The sequence below is a fragment of the Eleutherodactylus coqui genome, chromosome 2 (assembly GCF_035609145.1).
Source record: "Eleutherodactylus coqui strain aEleCoq1 chromosome 2, aEleCoq1.hap1, whole genome shotgun sequence".
Lineage (NCBI taxonomy): Eukaryota > Metazoa > Chordata > Amphibia > Anura > Eleutherodactylidae > Eleutherodactylus > Eleutherodactylus coqui.
In genome coordinates this window covers 262054898-262075645 of record NC_089838.1, presented here as the reverse complement: position 1 = coordinate 262075645, position 20748 = coordinate 262054898, and the positions used below count along the sequence as shown (strand labels likewise).

The window sequence follows — 20748 nt, the reverse complement described above, 5'->3', positions numbered from 1 at the left end:
GACCCCTCACCGGATTACCACTTCCTGCTGTGACGTGCCAGCGTCCGTACGTCCACAGCAGTATGTGGCTTGCTGGGGAGAGAGAGAGAGAAAAAAATAAAAAGCTCGGCACCGGGCGGGTCAAATACAAAAATGCTTGGGTCTCCCATTGACTTCTATGGGGTTCGTTACTCGAATAGAGCTCTCGAATATTACAAAAAGCTTGACTCGAATAACGAGCACCGGAGCATTTTGGTACTCGCTCATCTCTAGTTGGCATACATTATGCCCAAACTACTGTCAAAATTTTGGACAATTCACAGCAATTTGGCGCAACTTTTGGTGTATTTTAGGCCACACCTCTTTTTTGAACAAGTTGGAAAAACTGTCCCAATCTAAAAACACCTGATAAGTGTAGCGCAAGCATGTAGGAGTATTTTGAATAGTAAGGGAACCGGTGTGTACATGACAAGGGTCAGGATCCCTTCTTGGGGGGCGCGTTTATGTCCTCAGCGTAGGATGAGGTGCAGCAGAGAGGAGGGTAGAGGGGAGGACAGCTTTTGTAAGAGAGCTCACTCACATGAGCGTATCGTGGCTGCGTATTTTTTACCGGCAGTGCTAAAAGGCCATAAAGGGCCATTCAGACCTGCGTATCACAAGCGTGAAAGAGAACGCAGCACGTCCTCCTTTGGGGCACCATTAGGGCTTATCCAAACAACTGTATGCGCAAATACGCTTGCCTCGGTGTGACATATTTGCGATTAAACGAGGTGGATTTGAGCGTGTGTCTGCGTATAGTCCTGTACATTTTGCGCACGCAGGGCCAGTTCACGTGTCCTTCCCCTGGAAGTCTAGATGCGTTTTTTTCCCCCCAAGATTTTGTGCAGTGTTTCACACATCCCCTTGTGTATTTACGCCTTTGCTGCAGAAAAAACGCAAAATGATAGAGCAGGTCCTATTTTTTCCCGAACTCATTGAAATCAATGGGTTTTGTTCTGCTTTGTGTGCGTAGTATATTTACACGCACAAAAGCATGCGCAAATACGGTCGTGTGAAGAAACCTTTAGTGAGGTTCACAAAATACGTGTGTATTCGCAGCACAGTGTGTAATACGCTCGTCCGGGCGAGCCTTTAAATGTGGAGCCAAAAGAGCCCACTCTTTTTGGTGAGCTGAGCCAAATGATCCAAGTCACCAAACAGAATGCACTGCCCTCCATTGCTATGGAAACAGCAGTCTCGTCAGAGCCCGCCTCTGCTAGCGTCATGTGACTGGAGAGTGTCAGCTGACCTGCTGACGTCAGGCCTCCTTTTACCCACTCCACTCTAGCCTCCACCGTCTATAAGGAAATCAGGTGAGAGCAGGGTGGGTGATAAATGGCGACCACTGCTGTCCCTGCGTGCTATGTAATAAAATACACACCACATAGTATATAGATAGGCTTCTATAACATGCAGTGTGTGTACAGGGGCCATATTACTGCATGTCTATAGGAAGTCACTGACCCTCATGGGAATTGTGCAACACCAGCCGCCTGCTAACTTCCTCCAACTGTCCGACACGCTTGGAAATGTTACCTAAGGGAATAACTGAGATATTCTTCATACACAAATAGCTGCCATGTAACATAAAGCAGTGGTCTGCACTGGAAGGAAAAGGGCTGTGGTTTTTACAGAAACAGCGCCACATCTGTCCGCAGGTTGTTTCTGGTATTGCAGTGCAGCTCCATTCATGTCCATCGGGATGAGATGCTACAGCAGATACGGTGCATGCACGGATGTGGTGATGGTTATGGAAAAACTGCAAACCCGTTTTTCTAGTCCTGAAGAAACCCCTGTTAAGGTTTCATGCGGCGGAGAATCTGGCGCGAGTTTAGTGCGTTGCGAGATGCACAAAACTCGCGGAAATATAAACTCCATTCTTTTGAATGGAGTCATACATGAGCAATGTTTTCCCGCATTGGGGGGAAAAAATCGCGGCAAGTCCTATCTTTCCGTATTCCTCGGCACGCACCGCCCGTTGTTTTCAGTAGGACAGTAGAAGACCTTCCATGCTGTTGGATACAATGTTTCCCACTGAAAACAATGGGAAACACTTGCCGATCCTTTGACGCTGCTGAAAGCGACGCCGGAGGATCGCTACTTCACAGAAGTGGTGGGAGGAGTTTTTGCAAAAAAATTGCCTCGTATCCGCATGAAAACACATTGGCCAGCGCGATATCGGGCCGAGTTTGCGCTCACCTGTGTGTAGGTAGCCTAAAGAGGTTTTGTCCATAGCAGATCAATGGGGATCTGCGCTTCGAATTGCCACCAGTCATCTGATGGTTTGCCCTGCTGTCAGTGCTGTGGGACTGGACGTGTAAAGGACTGATTTGCTGCCATTGACATCAATGGGTGCTTAGCCTCCTATTACACGTCCAGTCCTGAACTGATGTGGACGTCCAGCGCTGCTGGTCAGAGGCAGAAGTGTAAGACAGCCTGTCCACAGGCGTTTTTGCATTGCGTTCCCGCGGAGATAATCCGGCCACGGGGAACGCAGTGCACGCTTTCCATAGCATTGCTATGGAAAGCGCAGCCCCCCTGTCCCCGAGCGAAGAATTATTGCCGCAATTCTCTGCGGTGAGCCGATCTGTCAGATCGGCTCACCGCCGAGATCCGTCTGCTGGCTGCTGCTCTCGGGCGGCGGCTCCCGTGGCAGAGGTCCGCTGCGGGATATCGCAAGGCCCGTGGACAGGCAGCCTAATAAGAGGCATCGCACCCATTGATTTCAGTGGGAGTGAAGCCGTCTACTACATTTACACCGTTGACCACAGATGCGGACGTCGGCCGGGCAATCAGCTGATCAGCGGGGATTCTGAGCGACCAATCCCTGACGATCTACTATTGATGACCTAGTAACCCCTTTGAGGCTGTTGTAAAACTTAGGCCGCCTGCACACGAGCGGATATTCCGCGGCGGGATTTCCTGCGGAATTTCCGCTGCTGAAAGCCTGCATAGGATTGCGTTAACAAACGCAATCCTATGCAGACGGCCGCGATTTGGCCACACGAAATATCGCGCGGTAAACAAATCGCGGGATGCTCTATTTCTGTCACTCACCCGCCCGCTCCGGTCTGCGCATGCGCCGGCACGTCAAACAGCCGGAGCCGGCGAGTGAGTACGCGCTGGTCCCTGCAGACGCTCGGGTCGGGTCCCGCGGCGAGAATCCTCGCCGCCGGATCCAACCCGCCCGTCTGCAGGCGGCCTTAGCCCAAGTTCTCTCATGCTGGATTCCCGGCGGAAATCTCACGGTTTGGCCGCAGCGAAAAACCGCGAGATTTCCGCCGGAAGAAGCGCTGCTTTGAAGTGGCCTGGTCGCTCGGTTTTTCCGCTGCGGCTGGTGCTCCCATAGAGGAGAGTGTGGCCGCAGCAGAAGAAGAAAAAAAATGAACATGCTGCGTCCGGCGCATCTGCGCTGCAGCGCCGGCGTTGCTGCGGCAGATTTGCCGCCTCGTGTGGACGAGATTTCTGAGAAATCTCATCCACATGGCTGGCTTATCCCGGGTGCAGGCGGATTTGCCGCGACAAAATTCCGCACGGAATTTCTGCGGCAAATCCACCCTGCGTGAACCCAGTCTTAGTGTTTGTTTTAATTAAAACAAAATACACGTTTTTATCACAGGCATTTGTTGCCAGAAGAGGTTACTGTGGGAGATTAGGAAGTGCGCTGTGTGGTTTTTGTGCCTTTTTTGGATCCAAGACATTTTTTTCAGGATGAATTTTTTGCTTAATGTGTGAAGGAAGCCGTAGGCCCGGCTCACCCAGTCGGAAGCGGAAAACATTGGTTTGTCTTGCAGCCTTTTACAGCATTTTTACAGCTATGGAGCCGGCCGTGATCCTGTGTACTGCTGCGTATGGCGGTGTAATTGTGCTGCACATGACCACGTACTCACACATGCTGTCATGCGCAGTACATCTACTTTTTTGGGGGGTTTTGTTTATATTTCTCAGGCCACTGCCAAGCAACGGCACGTAAATACACGCTGCCCATACGCAATTTAATTGCGGAAAGGTGGATGTGTATATATATGCGCCCATGGAGAACAACTGGCTCTATCTCACGTATATAGGAAACAAAATAGAATATGTTGCATTCTTTTTTGTGCTCGTACATTACGCAATTCCAACATGCTAATGTGATCGGAACTGCGTAAGGCAATGTAATAGATTGCCTGCGAGTTACCGCTTATCACACAGGCGTACAGAGCCCGTGTAATACGCAGTAAACATACGGTCGTGTGAGTCTAGTCTCAAAGAGACTCTGTCACCTACTTTTGGCCCTATGATCTCAGCTTATGCGCTGACAGTTGGTGGCCTGTGGAGTCCGGGGATGTAAGTGTTATACTTACCTTCCCTGTTGTTAACTTGATGTCAGCGCTGAAAACCACTGCTGCAGTGCATTGGGCGGCGCTGGCTGCTAAGTAGTCCGCATATTGTAAAACTAGAATGGGAGGACTACTCAGCAGCACCGCTCAATGCTTCCAGCACTGACAACGGGGGAGGTAAGTATAATGCTTCCATCCAGACTCACCGGGTTACTAAGAGTAGGTGACAGAGTTTACCTAAACCGTACGATCAGCTGATGAATGAAGCGGCAGGTAGACAAAAATACAGATCATTGCTGAGTGTGTTGAGAGAACTCGATTTTATGACCTTTTTTAATATTTTCTCTTTTTTTGTCCACAGAACAATTTAGTCTCTCCTGACTGTGGAGTAAAGCAATGGTAGAGCAGATTATCGCTAGGGATCCTCTAGCAGCAGATCTGAAATGCAGCCTCTTTGTATCTGCCCTCCGAAGCTACAAGAGAGACTCCGTACTAAGACCATTTCCCCCGTTCTATGCCAGTGACCAATACAAAGATTTTGACGCCCTGGTGAGTAAATAATCTGGGAACCACTCCACTGTCTGGCTGGCACTGGGTTACCTACAAAACTAAGGATCAACCATGGTCGTATTTCTAAGAGCACTTCATAGCTTATAGCTGGTACTAATACATTTACATACTTTTTTCACATAAACAGTTTTCAGAAATGATTATGTCACATTCATTGGTCACATAGCCTTTCTGCAGCTCCGTCACATTGAAGTGAAAGGGACTAAGCTGTAATACCAGGTAGCACCACTACACAATGTACAGCAGTGTGCTTAATATACAATGAAAAGGCCACAGTACTTACCTGAGCACCACAGCCCCTTCAAACAGCTGATCAGTGGGCATGCAGGAAGTTGGATCTGAACAGATCAGATAATGATGACCTATCCTCAGTATAGGTCATCAATATTTAAAGGTGTAGCTCCAAGAATGACTTTTATCACCTATGCATAGGATAGGTGATAAGTCTGATCAGTGCGGTTCTCAGCAGTGAGGAGGAAATTGAATTGAGTGGCAGCTGAGCATACACGGTGATGCTGCATTAATTTTAATGGGGTTGATGGAAATTGCCTAGTACAAGCGCTCAGCTATCTCTAGCAATCCCATTGATGATAAATGGAGCACCACCACACGTGTTCGGCAACTTCTTCATTCAATTTCATCCTCACTGTGGAGGGTGCAGTGAGGCAGCAGGAAGGGGACATGGGACCCCCGTTCTCAGGATTGGTGGGAGTGAGTCAGCGGTGAGACCCACACCATTCAAACTTTTATTACCTATCCTGTGGCTAGGTAATAAAAGTCAATCTTGGGAATATCCCTTTAAGTCTCCGATAACTGCTTTACATAATAGGTGCCTCTTGAAAGAAATGAAAGCCACATATTGAGCGATATGTTATATTTCTTCAACGTTCCTTATGTTATATATATTATTTCTTAATGTATATTTGGTCAAAGGTATATAATAGAAAAACTCTGTATGCCTCTGCTTATTGTTGGATATTTGTTTGAAGCCAGCTATTTAAAGGTAACTTTACATGGGACGATTATTGCCCGAATAATTGCTGGAAACTGTGATTTTGGGCAATGGTTTTCCCATGTACATGAGCCTTGTATGGTGCAGAGTGTTAGGGCAGCAGAATGCAGTCCTAAGCTCTCGCTCACGACCTGAAGGTTGTGGGCTCAATCTCGCTTGGGTCAGGCAGCCGGCTCAAGCTAGAATCAGCATCCTTGCATCCTTCCGAGGTCCGTAAAATGAGTACCCAGCTTGCTTGTAAAAGTGACTGGGGAAGCAAACCACTCCTTAAAAATAGTCTGCCAAGAAAATGTCACAATGTGACACCCTAGGTATCAGTCATGACTTGGTGCTTGCACCAGGGGGCTTTACCTTACCATATACAGGCAGCCACCAACAGGACACAGGGCAAGAAATCGCTCACTTGTCGGAGTCGCTTGGTTTTTAGCTCACTGAATCGGCCCATGTAAACAGGCAGTCAAAGAGATCTCTGGCCTCCATTCCTGTGAAAGCACAGGAGCAATACTTGGGCGCTCTTGGGCGCTTATGTGCCTGACAGTCGTCCCATGTAAAGGTACCTTAAGTATGTTACATTACGGTTTATGTAATGTGTCACTTTGGTTCTACATATGTTGCATGTGACATTTACCGGATGTTCCAGTCTGTATTGAAGTCTGTCTTTGTTTTTGGTAGACAGCTGACACCAATGTCTTACCCAGCCTCCCGGAATTCATCCAAAACAAGTCAAAGCTGGACCAGAAACTCCTCCGTCTGCTGAGCTGGGTTCTGTCAGAGAAACTTTTCACCATCAAATGCCTTAAAAAGGAAAAGGTAAAGTAGTTGCCTAAGAATGTGAGAGGCATGTATATACACTACTTACACCTAAAGCACTACCGTCTGCCTTCTTATGAAGGTGAATGCTGACAAATAAGGAAATCGGTAGGTCTGTAGCTTGCGTGTCATTGGAGATATCATGGACTAATAACTTTTAGCTTCATTACAATAAGATGAAAAGTTCAGCTTTGGATTGTAAGTCACTTAGCATTAAAGTAATCCTCCAGTTTCTCAGGCCATACGGATCCACACATAAAAGCGTGCCATAAAGATACGGATTTTAGAGATGGAATTCACAAGAATTTTTTCCACGGTGAGTTCTACTGTGTGAACATACGTTTCCTACTTTTACGTCTACTGTTGAAAGCATAAATGATGAAGCCTGAGGCCTATGTTAGCTTCCCATGAAGTCTCCATATTACGGCAGTCAACAAAGCTTATTTTAAGATCCGACCTTCTTCCAAACTGGTATGGCCGGAGTTGGGACATGAATCCCTGCTGTAGTCTCTACCACACAGGAGGATAAGGCTACCTTCACATGGGCGAGCGTGTTATTAGGCCGTGAATCCCACCCCCATATCGCGTTCCCCACCATGTGAATTCCCCAAGATTGCGAGGAGTTTCCATGTTAAAACAGCCTTGCATCAGTTTGGGGAAGAAGCTGCTTTCAATGGGAGATCTTGTGATACTGCCGCCAGTCCCATTGAAAGCAATGGGCGCTGCGTTGCAAGAGCACGCAGGAAGATAGAACATGCCACGATTTGTTTCTCGCATAGCATCGCATCGTGGTGCCATGCAGGAAAACATCGTTCATGTGTATGACCCCATTCAAAAGAATGGGGTTCATATTTGTGCACCTCACAACGCGCAAATTTCATGCGATTTTGACCTCCCGTGTGAAGGCAGCCTAAGGGGACCATGACTTTTACTCTTGGAGCTTAGCCTGGCACTCCCTGTCCTGGAACCCGTTCTACTTGTTGCCCATCAGGGTGAACTATACCCGGAGGATCGGGAATGTTACTTGAGCCCTCTCACATGTGGGTGGGGTATTACAGCAGACGACCAGTTCAACTGCCGTTGCTGAGAAAAGCAGAAAAACAATACTCCAATGGGCAAAAGAGCCAAATACTGGATCATTGCACAATGGAAAAACATCACCAGGTCAGATGGATCCAGATTTCTGTTGCACCGTGCAGATAGGATGGTCAGAATTTGGCATAAGCAGCATGATTCGATGAACCGTTCTTGTCAGTTGTTCAGAGCATGTCAGTACCTCAATCTAATTTGAGGCAACTACAAGAAGCTGAGCATGGGCAAATATTCTTGTAAAACAATTACAACATTTAGGCCGACTTCACACAGCCAAGAAAATCGTGCGACATTTGTGTGTTGAGAGATGCACAAATCTCGCACAAATATGAATCCCATTCTTTTGAATTGGGTCACACACATAAGCCATTTTTGTTCCTGCATCGCATCGTGATGCGTTGCTATGAGAAAAACAAATCGCAGCATGTTCCTGTAGTTCCAATGAGGTCCAGCGTCATATGACAATGCAAGTCGGGGCCTAGTGTCTTAGGACTATATCTTCGTAGATGGTCATTTTGTTGTAGAAAACAAGCAGAGGTCCGTTTTCATTTCCGTGTGGTTAAGAGAATGTCAGCTGAACTGAATGGTGCACATGGGTCATATATAAATTGTGGGAGATATCCTATATGTATTTTCTGTTGTCAACTGTGAATATACTGTATTTTGTCTATAGTGGTCTGAAACCTCTGGGGGAAGAAACATCGTCCCCCCCACCTCCACAAGAATTTAAGGAGCAGTGCCTATTGTCCCAAAAACTGGTTGAACCAGTTCTAACTGGCAGAGGCCTATCTGGGAATATCTTTGTCTTTGTCTTAGACTTGGACAGCAGAGAGGAGAAACAGGATGTTCTCCTCATGAGACCAAATTCAAGAATGAACTGAGCGTGCTCAGTGAAGTTCCTCCCAGATGGATGACATCACAAGCTACCTCACAAATACCTCCCTCTGAGAACGACCAATAGGCTCGCTAACTACTGTAACTGTATTCCTAAATTACTTCACTTCCTGTGTTGAAACTTATTTAAGTTTTATGCGCGCTTAATAAAGGGAGACTCTTTTGGGAACACATGATGTAGGCTTGTGGTCTTTGAAGGCTCTCCAGGCCTGTACACATATTATTTAATTTGGAAACGCACAGTATATCGAAATAGCGAATTTTGCGCTAACAAAAGCTACCTTTACACGGAGTGATTATGGCTCAAACAGTTGCTGGAAACAGCGAATTTGGGTGATAGTAGTTCCGTGTACATTTGGTCACCAACAGGGCTCTGAGTGAGAAATCGCTTAACTGTCGGAGTCGTTTGGTTTTTAGCTGAGCTAAGAACCAAGTGACTATCAGCCCATGTAAACAGGCAGTCATTCATCTATGAACGGCTGCCTGTTTGCAGTGAATGGAGGCTGGCGGTTAGAAGAGATCTCTGGCCTGCTCTGCCTTTATTTACAGACGACTATTGCTCTCATGTGAAAGCACAGGAGTAATAGTCAGTGGTACGGCTGTTGGGTACTTATGTGCCTGGCAGTCATACCATGTAAGGGTACCTTAAAGTCGTTAACCAGGCATTCAACTCTGGGATACACTGGGGAAGTGCTGCTCTGACCCCTGTGTAGCGGCCAGCACTTGTAATTGCAGGTGCAGGTCTCACTAAAATCAATGGGAGCTGCAACTGCAATTACAAGTACCGCACCCATTGATTTCGGTAACAGCTGTGCCTGCAGTTACGAGCACCGAACGCTGCACAGGGGTCAGAGCAGCGCTTCCGATTCAACCTCGGTGTATCCTGGTGGGCAATGCCTGGTTAGCTCCTTTAGGGCCCATACATGTAAATTCACTGATTAAGTGAACAGAAGGATAGTCCTTTATTAATGGCTTCTGTGATTGATGATTCTTCTATACATGGAGCTGCAGGTCACCATAATGGTTTCTCTATATAATTTATTTCTTGTTTTTATTGTTTTTTTTTTCAATTATTATTGTTGTTGCAGGTAGACTGTACTGACACCTATGTGGGTATATTCACACACAGTAGATTCATTACTGGAATTTACATTCCATACATATTAATGGTGTGGGTTCTGCTGTAAGTACATGGATTTCTGCAGATTTCAGCCTTGATTTAAGGCAACCCTTCCCTTACTGTTTTAGTTTGAGGAAATCCAAACCTTGCCCGGCTCTCCCAGTCTTACTCTACCCACTCCTGACTTCCTGTTTGAAATAGAATACTGCGAGAGGCTGAATACCAAATTTCAGGAGACCCGTGGAGAGACGAATGTGATGTACGCCTTGCACGGCAGCCGTTTGGAGAACTTCCATTCCATACTGCACAATGGTTTGCACTGCCATCTGAACAAGGTGTGTCCTAGTAGCATATAAGTGTTTTAAATGTGTGATATCAACATCTTAAAGTGTACATGAGTTCTCAACAAGTGTTCTAAAATACACCAGGGTTTCCTTACCCACTAATTTGCTGTTGTTTGTGCCCTGTTTTATGTCTGTAAGGTCTGATTTTCAGGTAGTCTTCCCCATATTTTGCTGCACTGCTCTTTGAAATCCACTTTCAGGCTGGGAGAGTGTAGCAAGACTAGCATTCTACCAGTAGTTCACTGTCCTGCCTCCTTTGCCCTTAGTTCCCATCCAACATTGCACAGTCTGTGGACCTTTCCTTCTTTCCCAGTATGATTTAGACATTCTGGCCAAATGGTTAGTAAACTCACTGTAATGCGTGCATAGACACAGACTCACATACTGTAACAGCAGGATAGGCAGAGACTGTGGAGATAATTATCACAGTGTCTGCACATTTGTCAACCTGAAGTCTCTGGGTGCAGGGGAGCTTCCTGTGAAGATAGCCCCTCCCCCTGTTGTTATGGAAACATCCCTGTGTCTGTGTTACTACAGAAGCTCTGTACCTAAAAACAGACAGTAAATTGCAGAGACGCTGGAAGGGAGCCCCCTAGTGGCAGCCTTTTTAAACGTGTTTTAGAGTAGTAATGCAACAACATTTTTAATGTAAGTATATTGCAGAAATGATGAGACTTACACAAGCTAGTAGATCAGCAGAAGTTGTCTGAAACGTTAATGCGCTCTTAAAGTGAACCTATCATCACCTTTGAGGTCCGTAAACTATGTTCTGGGGCTCAAAGAGCAGTGAAGAGGGGAGGGGAGCTGTGTCTGATACACGTTCTAGTGCTGGATGGAAGAGCGCACACAGAGCCAGCTGTAAAGAGTCACGCTGTCTGTGCGGAACTGTGCCAACTTCACAGGGGCACAGCGCTGCAACATGGTACCTAGTGAATATCAAATACAACTCTCTGGATTCCTGGTTCCCCATAATGTAGTTTATGAGGCTCAAAGATGGTGACGGTGTCCCTTTAACACTGGTGTCTGTAACTTTAGAGAAAAACTCTTTTTTAGAGAGAACTTCCTACTCTAGATTGCCTATTAGTAGACTCTAGATCAGTGCTTCTCAACTCCGGTCCTCAAGTCCCCCGCCAACAGGTCATAATTTGAGGATATCCTATAGAGAGACGTCTTGTGGCAATTTCTTAGTGATAATAATTATATCATTCGTACATTACTAAGAAAATCCTGAAAACATCACCTGTTGGGGGTACTTGAGGACTAGAAATAAGAAGTGCTACTCTTCCTACAATAAATTTAGATCTAATGATTCTGGTAATTGACATCTTATGTATTTATTGGTCTGCAATCTCGACCCCAACATCTTGTGTAGAGCAGAGCATAGATTGGACAGGTTGGATCTTGCTTTCCAAATCTGTGGCTTCAGTGGTGGGTCGAGTCCACAGCTGTATCTCCATTCTGTCCAAATAACATGACCGTTTGTAGTGTGTTGAAGCAATGTCCAGGTTTTCCACATGGCAAATCTGTGGCATCTGCAGTGAAAGCAATATGGATAGGTTTAGAATCTCCAAAACTTCTCGCACTAAAGGTATGATCACATGGCTGACTTCGCTGTGTAATTGTTTGTGCATCCTTCTGCTGTGTTTTTTTCCGTGGGCATGTCACGTCTTGATGCAGAAAACAGCAGAAGCGTGTTGGAATTGACGGCTAAATCTGCGGCACAAACTGTTGCAGAAAGACGGGGATTCATGCAGAAAATTCCACGCCGAATTCCATGTGAACATACCCTAAATTGGTGTGGAAATCCGTCCCATGTGAACATGGGCATAAAGGTATCTCTGTCCTTCAGAAGACATCTTTGCATGATCAAGCAGAGCAGAACTGATGCCACTTTCCGCTCAGTGCAAGGGTTGATGCGGCAGTACATGACGGTGTACTCTCTCTTTGGGCTTCTTAGGTTCCCTGTGTCCGGCTGCACACTCTCAGACGCTGTACTTGGCATAACCCAGTGTATACGTTTTGCCTGCAGTGTTCCTAAAAGCCATGTTTAATATGTCCATGTATTTTTTTTAATGTCTTTAACCTTTTATGTTCATGTTCTTGTAGACATCTTTATTTGGAGAAGGCACTTACTTAACCAGTGACCTGAGCCTGGCTCTTCTCTACAGCCCGCATGGGCACGGATGGCCTTGTAGCATATTGGGTCCAATTCTTAGCTGCGTTGCAATGTGTGAAGTGATCGATCATCCTGATGTAAAGTGCCAAGTCAGGAAAAAAGGTGAGAAATGTTAGCTGCCAGCTGCAAGAGTAGAAAGGGAAAGGAAAATCCTTTGCAGTGTGTGAGTGTCTTTGTGTGTGTGTGGATTTTTCGCTTTATAAGGCGCATCGGATGATAAAATACACCCCTGTTTTAGAGGGGGAAAATAGAGAAAGAATATTTTTAACTCACCCAGGTAGAGTGCCGGGTGACGGAGCAGAAGGAACAGCAGAGGTCTGAAATACCAGAGTTCAGTGCCGCTTGTGTACGAAAAGAGGAAGAGAAGAAGCCGATTGGAGGAGGCAGGGAAGCAGCAGCAGTTCACGCCAGCGCTCCCCACCAATTAGCGGCACGTATGGGCGGCAGTAGGGAGGAGAGAGAACTGGTAACTGATCGCACATTTGTTTGTGCGATCGCAAGTTTCTTTGCACAACCGCGATTAAGTTAGCACGAACAAATCGGGATGTAACAACTTTCGGCACATTCGCTTTATAAGATGCAGTAAAGTGCGTCTTATAAAGCGAAAAAATACGGTATATATAAGTGAATTTCTTTTCACTGCTCTTTATGCACGGCCAAACAACTGGACGAATCTGCACCAAATTTGCCATATAGGTAAATCTGGCATTTCAGAAGGTTTTAGGCAGAGTTTCAACTCTGTATAACCTACTGTTCTTGATATATTCACAAAAAATCGGAATACAAATGCAAAATTATTGGGAATACCCAGTTACTGGACAACCTCGCTTCAAGACCCCCTATATTAAAATAATTTAGTAAACTATACTTACCCCTCCGTAGCCACCAGGATCAAGCGCTGCAGCCCCGCTGTGCTCCTGGATGTGTAGGTATTGTTTACTTTATTATTTTAATACAGGGGTCCAATTCAAGTGGAGTTGTCCAGTAACCGAACAACCCCTTTAATTAAAATAATAAATAATAATCTTTATTTGTATAGCGCCAACATATTCCGCAGCGCTTACATAGACAGGGGGAATACAGAAAGACAAAAGTACAACAATTACAGAACCACGGTTACATATAGTAATCAGTTGATGGAAACAATAGGGGTGAGGGTCCTGCTCCAACGAGCTTACATACTACAAGTAATGGGGTGATACAGGAGGTAAAGGGGCTGGAGATGTGCACAGTATGGCAAGGTGGAGAGTGAGGGATGCTATACACATAGACAATGGTCAGACATTTAGCCGTGTGACGGCAGAATCGGTATGACTGCAGGGGCAGTTGATGGTGGCTGGCAAGGATTGTAGTCAGTAGGTCAGGGAGCATGTTATCAGGCGGAGTACAAAGGGGTTTGTTTAGGGAATGCGGTATGCCTCCCTGAAGAGGTGCGTTTTAAAGGGCGTAAGTTTATGTCCTGGCAGCGGGGTACTTTCCGCAACAGGGCGTGAACTTACGTCCTGGGGATAGTGCGAGATCACTTATGATCTCACGCTATCCCGCAGGGCAAGCCGGCTGTCAGTCACAGCCGGCCTTCCACTGCAACAGTGGGGGTGCATCAGAAATGCGCCCTCCGCTGTTAACCCCTTCCCTGCCGCCATCTATGTAGATCGTGGCATGGGAAGGGCTCACACGCTCCCTCTGTTAAGTTGCCAGGCTCTCGCGATATAATCGCAGAGAGCCCGGCCTGTTGCCAAACACTGGCGTCCTGTAGTGCCATAGCCTGTGATCGCTGTATAAGCGATAAGGCATGGCAGGGCAGTAGTCCATCCATGCCTTATCACAGCGATCATCAGTGCTGTGCTGGAAGTCCATCAGAGAGACTCACATTGTGTAAGAAAAAGATTTAAAAAATGAATAAAAAAGAAAAATGTAAAAAAAACCCCCTTTTTTATGCTTTCTCTCATATTAGCATAAAAAAAGGTAAAAAAAAATTAAAACCCCACATATTTGGTATTGTCGCGTCCGTAACGACGCGTACAATAAGTTGCACATGCTTTTGACTGTGCAGGGAAAGAAGCGTTAAAAAAAATGCTAAAAAACCGGAGGCAAAATACTCATTTTTAGCAATTTGCCTCCCTAAAAATGCAATAAACGTGATAAAAAAGCTGTATGTACCCCAAAATGATACCAATAAAAACTACAGCTCGTGTCGCAAAAAATAAGCCCTCATAGAGCTCCGTACTTAAAAAAAAAAAAAAAAGTTACAGGACTTTGAATGCAGTGATTTAGAAAAAAAAATGTTCAAAAAAGGGTTTTTATTGCAGAAAAGTGCAAAAACCTAAAAAAAATGTAAGAATTTTGGTATCGCTGTAACCGTACCGACCCGCAGAAAACATGTATTGTCATTTATGCTGCATAATTAACGCTGTAAAAAAAAGGCTATGGCAGAATTGATGCATTTTCTTTCCCTGCTATTATAAAAAAAATAATTTTTTTTTTATAATATAGTCTATGTACCCAAAAGTGGCATCGATAAAAACTACAGTTCGCCACGCAAAAAACAAGCCCTTATACGGCCGTGTAGACGGAAAAATTAAAAAGTTATGGCTTTTGAAAAATGAAGAAGAAAATCCGTCAAAAGTTGTTGCGTCCTTAAGCCCAAAATAGGCCATGTCCTTAAGGGGTTAAAGCACGCTTGAAGTTTTGTGAGTCCTGGATTGCCCAGGTAGCCTTTGGTAGTGCGTTCCAGGGGACAGGTGTTGCTCTGGAGAAGTCTTGGAGGCGGGAGTGAGAAGTTCAAATTAAAGGGGCGCTCAGTCTGGTTTCATTAGCAGAGCGGAGAGCCCGGGCTGAGTGATGGATTGAGATGAGGGAGGCGATATAGGGGGGCGCTGCACTGTGGAGGGCTTTGTGGATGAAGGTAGCGAGTTTAAATTGAATTCTGTATTTAACGGGCAGCCAGTGCAGTGACCGGCACAGGGCAGAGGTGTCCGAGTAGCGGCTGGACAGGAAGATGAGCCTGGCTGCCGCATTCAGGATGGATTGGAGAGGGTAGAGTCTGGTGCAGGGGAGGCCGATCAGCAACGAGTTGCAATAATCGAGCCGGGAGTGGATGAGGGCAACAGTAAGCGTTTTTAACGTCTCCACAGTGAGAAAAGAGCGGATTCTTGCGATGTTCTTGAGGTGCAGCTGACATGTTCGGGCCAGAGATTGGATGTAGGGGGTAAAAGAGAGATCAGAGTCAAATATGACCCCAAGGCAGCGGGCATGTTGTCTAGGAGTTATGGTGGTGCCACACACAGAGATGGAGATGTCAGGATGAGGTCGGTTAGTGGAGGGTGGAAATACCAGTAGGTCAGTTTTAGAGAGGTTTAGTTTTAGGTAGAGAGAGGACATAGTGTTAGAAACAACGGAAATGTCTTCAGAACACCACTAGTGAGACGTCAATTTTCTGCATTTAATAACCCGCCATTTTTCTTTACTCACCGTGAAAAAACTGTGCTTTATGTTTATTATGTTGGCTTCATATCAGTACAAAACAAAGTATTTGACCACATGCAAACAGCAGACAGTTGCACCAAATAGACCCCTGTGAATCCAGGTAACTCTGCTAGTAAATAAAAATTCTCATGTGGAGTTCTATTGCTTTTTTTTATACATTCACAGCTTTTAATATTGATCTATGTATTTTTTATTTACTTGCTTTCTGCTTAGACTCATTCGAAATAGATCGGACACGAGCCAGAGCACGAAACAGCGAAGGTGGCGACGTTCCAGAGAAATACTTTGTGGTGACCAATAATGAGCTGTTACGAGTGAAGTATCTCCTGGTATATTCTCAGGGGCAGCCCCAAAGGAGGTGAGTGCAGCAATCAATATTTCCTGTTGACCGCTTCACACCTCAGGACATAAATTTACATCCCAGACTCACGGGATCAATATGGAAAAGGAATGGAAGTTGAGCCCGCTCCTTACACAGCCGATGTCTGCTGTCTTTGACAGCGCACACCCGGATGCAACAGACAAGTCCACACTGTAAACTCTGACAGCAGTTTTTAAATGTCTCGTTAGGGGTTCCTGAACAGCCACCGCTTTATCCCTGCGATGGGATCACAAGGTGAAGTCTGGGTGTCGGAGCTGCTGGGGGCCATCCAAAGGCCCCCAGGGCTGCAATGTATTGCTGCTTATTGAGACGGACCTGTGGCAGGGCTTTTTAGAACACCTGCAGAAATACAATGTACTGCAATATATAGTATTGCAGTATATGGTATAAGCTGTCAAATTTAAAGGGGTTGTCCCGCAAAATAAAGTAAAGTTAAACACTTCTGTATGGCCATATACATGCACTTTGTAATATACATCGTGCATTAAATATTGGCCATACAGAAGTTATTCACTTACCTACAGGGGGTCCCCCCGTCTCCCTGGCGCCGACCGAATCCTTCTCCTGGCTCGATCAGACGCGCTTGCACAGTCTGCCTCTTCTGTCCCGTTGAAGGGGCCGCTCCAGCGCGCTCGTGCCGCACAGGTCTTCTGCGCATGCGCAGACCAGCTCTCCGGCGCAAGCACGCTGGAGCGGCCCCTTCAACGGGACAGAAGAGGCAGACTGCGCAAGCGCGTCTAATCGAGCAAGGGGAAGGATTCGATCGGCGCCAGGGACACGGGGACGCCAACACAGGGGGGTAAGTATATAACTTCTGTATGGCCAATATTTAATGCACGATGTATATTACAGTGCATGGTAATGGCCATACAGAAGTGCTTAGCTTTACTTTATTTTGCGGGACAACCCCTTTAAGTCTCCTTAAGGGATTTTTAAAAATGGTAAAAATAAGTAATTTTTTTTCTTATTATTGTAAAAATAAGCTTAATAAAGGGTATTATAAGCTTAAAAAAAACATTTCCTGTATTTTATAATAAAAAATAAGAACAAAAAATCCAAACAAATATTTATCACCGCATTTGTAAAAGTCTTATCTTGTACTCCAAAATGGTACTGATAGAAACCACGGGTTGTCCCATGAAAAATGAGCCTCTATACAGCTATACTGACCCAAAATGTAAAAAAAGTTATAACTGTCAGAAAATGGCAACAAGAAGTTTTTTCTTTTCATTAAAGAACTATACTTTAGTATAGCAAGAAAAATAAATTTGACAGAAAAGAGTTATGATATTTTTTTTGAAAGTGGGGAGAAAAATTAAAGAATGGCTGTACTTAAGGGGTTTACCCAATTAAGCTTACTGTATTCATTGGAAAATAAATAGGCTGATTTCTAATACACTTTGTGTAACCATTTCTGATGTTTTCAAGATCTCTGCTTGCATTCATTGAATGGGAACCTTCATTGCTTAATGCCACTGGATAAAACCCTGTTCTGGACATCTGATGGACACGCAGGAGCGCCGCCCATCACCAGACACCGATCACTGTACTAAGTCGAGTCCCTGTGTGATCTTCACATGACCAGGACAGGTTATCAATGGCTCCTACTCAACAACTGCAAGCAGAGATCTTGCAAGCGGTAAATGATTATACACCCTGCTTATTAGAAAATTTCATTCCTTTATGACTAAACTTTTAATGTTGAAAGCAGAAGACCTATTAAAAGGTGTTACACAGTTTTTTTTTTCTTCAAAAGCAGCAAATGTCATAAAAAATAACAAAAAACAACAGTACTGGCCTGTCCCGAACCCTGGTGATCCAGCCCTGATGCTCCTGCGCTCCCCCATAGGTCTGTTTACATGCAGGCAGCAGTGATGCTTCTGACTGCTGATGACTGCAGCAGCCAATCAGTAGCCACAGCAGTCACATGCTCCTGGCATCACTGCTCCCATTGGGGATAGGGGAACGTGACTACTGCAGCCGCTAATTGGCTGCAGCGGTCGCATGGTGTCTGCATGTAAACAAAGCCCGTGAGGAACCGCGGGGCAGAGGACAGGTGGGTAGTGTTTTTGTTTTTAATTTTTTTATCACATTTGCAGCCCTTTTTTATTTTTTTAAACTAGATAAGCCCTTTAGGCTTTACTATTATAGAATACTGTTTATGGTTATTTTGGCTTCCTGCATTTCTTCCATTTCCCTCCTACAGGTCCAGGCAGCCATCTTGCTTCTCAAGCCATCGGTTTGCTATCTTAATGACGTTGTACCTCTTTGTACTGATTGTCATTGGATTAAGCAGTTCTAAGACTTTTATGCACCACTGGAACAGAATCTTAAGCTGAAGGCCTCAGTCTGTTCCTTTCTACAAACTGCACCAGAAGCCTTAATTATATACTTTTATACCACAGCCATTCCGACTGTAACCCTTGAAGTGTTCAAGCATTCCAGTTCATACAGACTCTGCATTCATTCATAAGTGGCATAAAAAAGCCGCGGGTCCTCTTGATTGATATTCCTACAGAATGATGTCACTAAGCAATAGAAGAACTGAAGAGTCCTGTGGAAATGTGCACCTTACCTGCCACTCGGAAAAAGACAAAACTTGTTGATAATAGTAAAACTGTTATCAATGTCCTATCAGCATGTGAATGGGGCAGCAGTGTTGGGCCGCTTTTTAGACATAGTGTACTACTTGCTGGATTTTCCGCACAAAAATCCCGCAACTATGTGTAGTGCAATGTTAGTGGATGCGCTTTGTTAAAATCCCATCCACTAACAGTGGAAAACCCCCGCTGTGGATTGGAGTCATGCTGCTGGTGTTCAAACCCCCAGCACGCTCTTGTTGCCAAAAAATCACTGCGGATTTCATTCATTTTATTGTAATGAGTCAAATCGTGTAGCCAAATCCACACCGGATACACAACAAAATCATGTGCAGGCTTCATTGTGTGTTTGGTGGAAACACAGCGGATTTTTCCCCGCCGTGTATGAAAGTAGCCTGCGGCCGTCTTCTGCTCCCATTTACATCTCAACAGCTGAAAAATATATCAAAACCAACTTTTTATTCTCATCGTGGACACTGATAAATAAAGACCAATGCCTTTCTTGTGTAACATGTTTATTTCCATGTGAGACTGGTGAGGTTAGATATGCCTGCCCACACTATCAAAAGGGCTATACCAAGATTACAAGTTAACCGCTATCCGCAGGATAGAGGATAACTTACTGATTGGTGGAGGTCTCACCCCTGAGACCCCTGCCGATCTTAATATTGCGGGTCCAATGTCCTCCTCTGCCTGTCACTACAGGGTCACTTCTCCCACCGCTGCAGGGACGTCAGAAAGAATGGAGCTCTGGTTGAGCATATGCTGTTAGTGCTGCAATTTATTTCAATGGGGTTGATGGAAATGCCCAAGCACTTGCTACTCGGTTATCTTTGTGGTCCCATTAAAAGTGAGTGGAGTGTCAGCACGCTTACACACCCAGCACTTTGTTCCATATCCTCATCACTGTGGGGGATACAGTAACCTCACAGTGAGGAGGATGGGGGACATGGGGCTCCCATTCTTGAGATTGGTGTGGAGGGGGGGTCTTCAGGAGTGACAGGCCACTGATTAGCAGGCTATTCCCTATCCTATGGATATCAAAAAACTTGTAATCTTGGTGCAACCCTTTAAGGCCCTTTAATATGTGCAGATAATCGGCTGAATAGACGTTTATTGGAATGCAGGTTCCCGATTATTGCTCCATATAAGCATGAGAGCAATCAGTTGATAAACGAGCAAATGTTCATTTGTCGGTTAAATCAGATTTGTCACAGAAACCATTGTTATTGGCAGCAGATCTCCTCATCTAAACAGGGAATGTGCTGCCAACAAAAATGGAAGAGTATGGGTGACTAATGATCGTACTAATGACTGTCCTCTCTATACAGTTTACATCAGCCATGGGAAAACCTTTCAATCGTGCCAATATCGTCAGCCGGTGCTAATCATTTGCTATGTAAAAGGGCCCCTAGGCTGATTCTATAATCAGGGTTTTTCTGATAATCTAACAAAAAGTTTGTTTGTACCTATAATTTTGCTTTTTTTTATTAGGCGTCATTCAGAAAGACCTATTACATCTTTGCACAACTTCTAATTAGTATGGAGCCTGTGAAGGGAGAGGGGAGCGGCAGCTAAACTTGTGCTTGCTTGTGAGGCTAGAGAGACCAGCACTGAGAATAACTCTCAGCCACAAATCTCAATGGAGAACTTTGGACAAAGCAAGTATGATGTTTTCTTAGTGCATCAGAACAAAAACTCAAAGCAAAAAATAGATAAGTGCATATTTTTTCTGCAGGAATTTAGTGAAATATGTGTATATTGATTTTCCATGCCCAAAGTTTCCAGAACCCTGTAATTTATTTGTTGGAGGTGCTGACTCCAAAAAGTCGCACTGTAGCAACAGCCTTAAGAACCCTCAGCTTATCATCCATGTTGTCAGTTTGCACGATTAGATTAATTCTAAATCACAAGACTAAAAA

The 20748-nt window shown here is 45.1% G+C and overlaps 1 protein-coding gene across 1 annotated transcript; it reads left to right on the top strand.

Moving 5' to 3' along the window:
• Nucleotides 1-1250: 1250 nt before the first annotated feature.
• On the top strand, nucleotides 1251-19336 carry PARP16 (poly(ADP-ribose) polymerase family member 16). Its single transcript, XM_066592905.1, has 7 exons — nucleotides 1251-1331; nucleotides 4702-4889; nucleotides 6595-6732; nucleotides 9967-10173; nucleotides 12289-12460; nucleotides 16058-16202; nucleotides 18433-19336. The coding sequence occupies exons 2-7, from the start codon at nucleotides 4737-4739 to the stop codon at nucleotides 18563-18565; spliced, it is 948 nt and encodes a 315-aa protein (XP_066449002.1). The 5' UTR covers nucleotides 1251-1331; nucleotides 4702-4736; the 3' UTR covers nucleotides 18566-19336.
• Nucleotides 19337-20748: the final 1412 nt, after the last annotated feature.

Coding starts and splice junctions, on each gene's coding strand:
- PARP16 (XM_066592905.1), top strand. CDS start 4,737: ATGGTAGAGCAGATTATCGCTAGGGATCCTCTAGCAGCAGATCTGAAA. Junction 6,733..9,966: donor AATGCCTTAAAAAGGAAAAG/GTAAAGTAGTTG, acceptor TTACTGTTTTAG/TTTGAGGAAATCCAAACCTT. Junction 12,461..16,057: donor GTGCCAAGTCAGGAAAAAAG/GTGAGAAATGTT, acceptor CTTTCTGCTTAG/ACTCATTCGAAATAGATCGG.